The sequence below is a fragment of the Gouania willdenowi genome, chromosome 12, assembly GCF_900634775.1.
Source record: "Gouania willdenowi chromosome 12, fGouWil2.1, whole genome shotgun sequence".
NCBI classification, from domain to species: Eukaryota; Metazoa; Chordata; class Actinopteri; order Blenniiformes; family Gobiesocidae; genus Gouania; species Gouania willdenowi.
In genome coordinates this window covers 232820-240319 of record NC_041055.1, presented here as the reverse complement: position 1 = coordinate 240319, position 7500 = coordinate 232820, and the positions used below count along the sequence as shown (strand labels likewise).

The window sequence follows — 7500 nt, the reverse complement described above, 5'->3', positions numbered from 1 at the left end:
GACACACACACACAGGGACACACACACTAGTACACACGCACACACACACACACTAGTACACACACACACAAGTACACACGCACACTAGGACACACACACTAGTACACACGGACACAGGGACACACACACTAGTACACACACACAAGGACACATGCACACTAGGACACACACAGGGACACACACACAAGGACACATGCACACTAGGACACACACACTAGGACACACACAGGGACACACACACTAGTACACATGCACACTAGGACACACACACTAGTACACACGCACACACACACAGGGACACACACACTAGTACACATGCACACTAGGACACACACACTAGTACACACGCACACACACACACAGGGACACACACTAGTACACACACACACTAGGACACACACAGGGACACGCACACTAGGACACACACACACAAGTACACACGCACACTACTACACACACAGGGACACACGCACAGGGACACACGCACAGCGACACACGCACACGCACACGCACACGCACACACACACACACACACACACACACACACACACACACACACACACACACACACACAGCTCTCACCAGGAACTGGGGGCTACCCTCCTCCAGCTGGTCCAGCTCCCGGTCCACATCAGACAGGTTCTTGTTGATGGTGTCCAGCTCCACCTGCAGGTCCTTGTACTCCTGGTGGTCGCGGTCAAACTCACGCTTGTAGTCATTTCGCTGTTGCTCGTTTGTGATTGGAGGAAACTCACTGAAGGACCACAAAGGACAAAGTGAGACAAAGGACATCAAAGGACATCAAAGGACACACGTCTCCTTTGATCTGTTATTTAAAAACACGGTAGAAATGAACCATTTCATCGCCTCATCAATAAAACCTGTGCTTTACTTCTAACTCACGTTGTTTTTAAGATGACATTTTTCTTTATGAGGCATAAAAACAAGCACCAGTGATTCCCAACCTGTGGGCCGAGGCCCACTCATAGACAGAGTCGTTGATTTTAAAATGGTAATAATGTACTATTTTAAAACAAATAAAATAATAATATAATCTAATGTACTATATTATAATATATCCAAATATTCTCTAAATAGTATGAAAACACAAAATAATAGCATCATAAAAATAACAACAATAAAATCACAATTTATTTTTGGTTGAATATTTGTATTAATTCAGAACAGAAATTATGAGAACTAATTTGAGGAAAATTGAATTGTTTGAGATTTAAAATGACTGCAGTCATGTGATGAAAGCGATCCTCCAAATACTGTGGAGTTTCATTGAATTAGTGTATTTAGAAAAGCTGATATATATCGACAAATAGATTATTTTGTAATTTGGACATTAATTCATGTTTTTTCTGTCTTTTTTGCTTTCTCCTAAGGGCCAAATTGGATGGTCTAATGGACTGAATTTGGCCCCCAGGCCTTGAGTTTGACATGTGCTATATTCTTATTAAAATCATATAAGATGATTAAAATAATAGTATCATTATTAGTGTACGTATATATTTTACATTGCTTTGTTGTGCAGGACTTTACAGCTCCTCTGAATGACCTCTGTGTACCTGTCAAACTCGTCATCGTCCAGCTCGTCTCCTGATGAGTTATAGTCCGTGTCGTATTGATCCTGTCCATTGACGCGTCGAGGCCGACGCCTCCTTTTCCCTCCTTGGTGAGGAGGAGGGCCGTGATTGGTGTATGGAGCAGAGCTCTGTACAGGAAGCTCCTCCTCTGCAGGTCTGACACACACATTAATCATAAATATTATATCATGTATTTGTCTTTTTCATAATATTTTACACTGTTTTCACATTCATTCACTTTGGCAAAATTTAGCAATAATTGATTTAAAAAAAATTCTTTTTTTTTTTTTTAATTTTCAATAAAAAAGTTCCCATTCATTACAAATCAATAAATGATTTCAATTAGTATTATTTTACACTCAGTTGATTTATATTTAATAATAAAGAACATCTCCTTGAATAAATTGTCATTTTCAGTTGAAGATGATTTTAGTAAATATTTGCATTCACATTTATTCATTTTGTCAACATTTAGCAATCATTTATTTTAATTGTTTTTTTTTTTAAATAAATTTTAATTGATAATTAAGAATAAATATGTAATTATTTATTTGTCATTTCCTGGTTATTTTACAGAATATATTTGCATTTACAGTCACAAGTTTTGCCAATAATTTATTTAAATAAATCATATTTTGAATTAATTGTTTATTAATAATGTTTGTTCCATTTGTTATTAACAGTGAGAATGAATGTATCGTTATAATGAAGTGTAATAAAGTGTGTAATAACTCACTGGGGGGTGTAGTTGTACGGTGGTTTGTCGTAGTTGCTGCTGTTCTCGTCGAGTCGATCCCTAGAACTTCTCATCTTGTCAGAAAAATCAGAAATAGGAACGACTTCAGGAGAACCAGACACGTTGTTGACCTGGAGAGAAAACACTCATATTAATGTTTAGGGGCGTGTCCATCTCATATTGATATCTGATATCAGCCAGAAAACAAATATCTATTTTATATGACTGCATCTCAAATCTGTGATATTATATTATATTTATTTAATTGTAGAATACTGTAGATATTATGTTGAATGTTAAAATGTATGTAACCAATAGGTTAATAATAAATGAGTCAGTTTTTCTCATCCCTACTGTTACTATTGTTCTAACGTCACATGATCAAGACTTTTATATCATTCCACACGACAAAATAAGTCATAAAACTATGTATGATTCGTGCTGGCATCGCATCGTATTGTATCGATATCGGCCAATAACCAATATATCGGTATTGTATCGGAAGTAAAAAAGTTGTATCGGGACATCCCTAGTCACATGAATGTTTACTGTACGCTAATCGTAGAACACACAGAGCTCAGCTAGTGATGCTACATGCTAAGCTAACCAACATGCTACTCACAGCTGATTCCTAAAACACTCAGTGGACAACAGCACGGTCTATAATATAGATTTATTACATTAGGAGAGGATGTTGTAGTGATTCTGAGAAGAAGCACTCAGTGCGCTGACACGCTCTGGTGGATGAAGTTAGAGAGTAAATCACAGACTGTTGAAGGACTTCCACCCAAAAGTTCTTCTATCCTCAGGGTTTGTGTGTCTACAACCGTCACTGTTTAAAGGAGAGTAAAGGTCCCTTAGGAGAGCTCTTCTTCTCTGCTTCATTGTCTACTACCAAACCTCAGAGTTGGAACTGTCACCCCCTGTGGTCACATTTTTTTTTTTATCCTCTTTCTGTAAAAAAAAAAACAAAAAAAAACTAAACGAAAGAGGTTTACATCGACATCTTTAACTTTTCCTGTTATTTAGAGAAACTAAAAGCAGCACAAGCTGTTATAGTGACTGAAAAAGCTGTTAAATGATCTATAAATCTACTAAATAATCTATAAATCTACTAAATAATCTATAAATCTACTAAATAATCTATAAATCAGGCTGAATGTTTCACTCCAATAGAAAACAATGGATGTTTACAGGCAGTGGGGCCGTGTGACATCATCAATCACATGATTTAAAGATGGAGGAACACAGGCTATAAACTGTAAAATAGTCCTATTTTTAAAAGTTAATTAAATGAGTATAATGTGTTTTATTAAACATAGATCTACTAATAAGGACATTTAAAAGGTTTTAGGACACATTTATAAAAACAGGAGGATGAATTTAATACACTTGCTACACTAAACTATAGACATAGTTTGTGTAGCTACACTAAACTATAGACATAGTTTGTGTAGCTACACTAAACTATAGACATAGTTTGTGTAGCTACACTAAACTATAGACATAGTTTGTGTAGCTACACTAAACTATAGACATAGTTTGTGTAGCTACAGTAAACTATAGACATAGTTTGTGTAGCTACAGTAAACTATAGACATAGTTTGTGTAGCTACAGTAAACTATAGACATAGTTTGTGTAGCTACAGTAAACTATAGACATAGTTTGTGTAGCTACAGTAAACTATAGACATAGTTTGTGTAGCTACAGTAAACTATAGACAGTTTGTGTAGCTACAGTAAACTATAGACATAGTTTGTGTAGCTACACTAAACTATAGACATAGTTTGAGTAGCTACAGTAAACTATAGACATAGTTTGTGTAGCTACAGTAAACTATAGACAGTTTGTGTAGCTACACTAAACTATAGACATAGTTTGTTTAGCTACAGTAAACTATAGACATAGTTTGTGTAGCTACAGTAAACTATAGACAGTTTGTGTAGCTACAGTAAACTATAGACATAGTTTGTGTAGCTACATTAAACTATAGACAGTTTGTGTAGCTACAGTAAACTATAGACATAGTTTGTGTAGCTACACTAAACTATAGACATAGTTTGTGTAGCTACAGTAAACTATAGACATAGTTTGTGTAGCTACAGTAAACTATAGACATAGTTTGTGTAGCTACAGTAAACTATAGACATAGTTTGTGTAGCTACAGTAAACTATAGACATAGTTTGTGTAGCTACAGTAAACTATAGACATGATGATACTTTAACTCCATCATCACTAACGTTCACTTCCTCATTCCTAGAAAGCAACGAACAGAAGAACCAAGAAGAATGTCTACAGACAGGCTCAGCTCCTTCTACACAGAGAACAGAGGAGAAATATACATCTACATATCTATATCTATATCTGCTCTGGATGTAAACGTCCCCTTCAGTCTAATCTGATCCCAGTATACAGGACAGTTAGTTCCACTGAAATCACAGAGCTACATTAGCCACATGCTAATACTTAGCATCCTGTTTCACACTAAATCCCAATCAGCTGAAAGTGTGACGTGTCACCAGATAAACTGATCACCAGTTCAGCTAATACACCACTAGATAAACCTGTGTACAACATAATAACATTACAGATCAATGTGAGCTTTCATTCACAGCCACAGAATAACATGATCACTAGATCAACCGTAACACGCAGCGTAAAACACATTCACTCGTTTTACAGTGAAAATTAGTGTAAATCAGTGATATTTTCCCTAAACATTCATGAGATCATTTCTGTTTAATGTTAGTTTGATTTTAAATAGAGAGAAATTAATTCCTTTATTCTGATATGATTGGTTGATCAAACACGTGAATACAATCCTAACAAATCCATAACTTTCATTAAGTGTACCTTAGGTCTGTTCAATATATCCATATCTGCAATTTGGTGATTTAGAAAATTACAAAATCTCCTATATCAATGTATTTTTATTTTATATCTTATTTTGTCTAAAATAGAGGTTTCTAGATGATCACTGAGTATATATTCTAACCTTCATCTACAGAACTCACTCACATGTGCTGTCCTTTAGAGCAGAGGATCTCAACCTTTGGTCACCAGATGTCTTCAAGAAATAAACAATAATTTCTCTGAACAATTTCAGCACATTTTTGCTTATTTTTACATTTTTCTACATCTTCACCAAACTCACCATATTTTAACATATTTTCATCACTTTTTCTTTCCATATTTTTCACCTTTTAATGTATTTTTGCTACATTTCTCCCATTTCTGACACTTCTACATCACATTTTAATGACTTTACTCCATATTTTTATACTTTCCAGACATGTTCATCACTTATAAACCCTTTCCACCACTTTTACACCTAATGTCTATATATTGACCTATTATTGTTACTTTTAACCTCTTTTCATCATATTTCATGATTATTTTTGACAATTTAACCACATTCATCATTTGTCATGTCCATTATGCATCAGTTTAAACTAGGGATGTAACGATTAATCGTAAGGCAGTTAAAAATCGATTCATAGGTACCACGGTTCACATCGACGCTCTGAAAATTGAATCGCAGTACTTTTTTTAAACAGCAGAGGGCGCTATATATTAATCCTTCCAGAAGCGGACGTGACGGGCGGAATCTGCTACTATTTTCTTTCTTACCGCCATTTACTGTTAAACATGTTCATAAATGATTCTTTTCTCCTTTAGCACCGAAAGAATATTTGTAATATTACGTGAATATCTGTAAAAATCACGTTTTTCTATTAGCTCTGTCTGCTAGCATAGCATCTCTTCTTCACTGGTGGAATAACTGCATGCCAACCGACCACTGGGTTTTGTATTATTCCTTTATGTATTTCATTCAAGATTTATTTTTAGTTAAATTGCATCATTTTGAATAGTTTATCAAGGGATTCTTTAGACAATGAAAAATAAAAGGACAATAGTACAGTATTTTCCCCAAAAAAATAAAGGAATATTTTTCAGTCATTTGTCTACAGTCCCATTTTGTAAAATAAATCGTGAGAAAATCGTATCGTGAACCCAATATCGTGAATCGAATCGTATCAGGAGTTGAGTGAATCGTTACATCCCTAGTTTAAACTAATTGTTCTAATATTTACACTTTTTCTGTCTGTTTTTATCCACTTTAATTTATAACTTTGAACCAATTTCTGTGGTTTTTAAAATCTCATTTCACCTCCTTTTCCACCATTTTTATTCACTTTGAACCATTTTATTAGTGATTAAAACCATGATTTCCATCTTTAAGATGAATATAATAATAATAAACGTTCCTGGATAACAGTGGATATTATTCAGATGAATAAATAAATGTGGTTATCACAGATTAATAGAACAATAAACCATCATTTTACTGACTTTATGGATGGACCCCAAAAATCTCTCCTTTATTCCCCCTTATAGATGGTCCTGTCTCCACATGACTGTTCTTCAATGTTCATGTCTGTGTTCAACCACCTTCAGACACAGTGGGGGTCCCTGCTCTATGGAACCTTTATTTTGGAGGGTCCCTGCTCTATGGGACCTTTATTTTGGAGGGTCCCTGCTCTATGGGACCTTTATTTTGGAGGGTCCCCGCTCTCTGGGACCTTTATTTTGGAGGGTCCCCGCTCTCTGGGACCTTTATTTTGGAGGGTCCCCGCTCTATGGGACCTTTATTTTTGGAGGGTCCCTGCTCTATGGGACCTTTATTTTGGAGGGTCCCTGCTCTATGGGACCTTTATTTTTGGAGGGTCCCTGCTCTATGGGACCTTTATTTTGGAGGGTCCCCGCTCTCTGGGACCTTTATTTTGGAGGGTCCCTGCTCTCTGAAACCTTTATTTTGGAGGGTCCCCGCTCTCTGAAACCTTTATTTTGGAGGGTCCCTGCTCTCTGAAACCTTTATTTTGGAGGGTCCCTGCTCTCTGAAACCTTTATTTTGGAGGGTCCCTGCTCTCTGAAACCTTTATTTTGGAGGGTCCCCACTCTTTGGGACCTTTATTTTGGAGGGTCCCTGCTCTCTGAAACCTTTATTTTGGAGGGTCCCTGCTCTATGGGACCTTTATTTTGGAGGGTCCCTGCTCTCTGAAACTTTTATTTTGGAGGGTCCCTGCTCTCTGAAACCTTTATTTTGGAGGGTCCCTGCTCTCTGGGACCTTTATTTTGGAGGGTCCCCGCTCTCTGAAACCTTTATTTT

At 36.3% G+C, this 7500-nt stretch overlaps 1 protein-coding gene across 3 annotated transcripts in view; it reads right to left on the bottom strand.

Moving 5' to 3' along the window:
• Positions 1-7500, bottom strand: part of oclna (occludin a) — a 23984-nt gene that overhangs the window by 8505 nt on the left and 7979 nt on the right. For all 3 annotated transcript variants that reach the window (XM_028463379.1, XM_028463378.1, XM_028463377.1), the window contains exons 5-7: positions 2329-2459; positions 1575-1748; positions 583-754 (exon numbers count right to left, since the gene is read on the bottom strand). In XM_028463379.1, coding sequence (XP_028319180.1) covers positions 583-754; positions 1575-1748; positions 2329-2459 — 477 coding nt within the window. The remainder of the gene's footprint in view (positions 1-582; positions 755-1574; positions 1749-2328; positions 2460-7500) is intronic.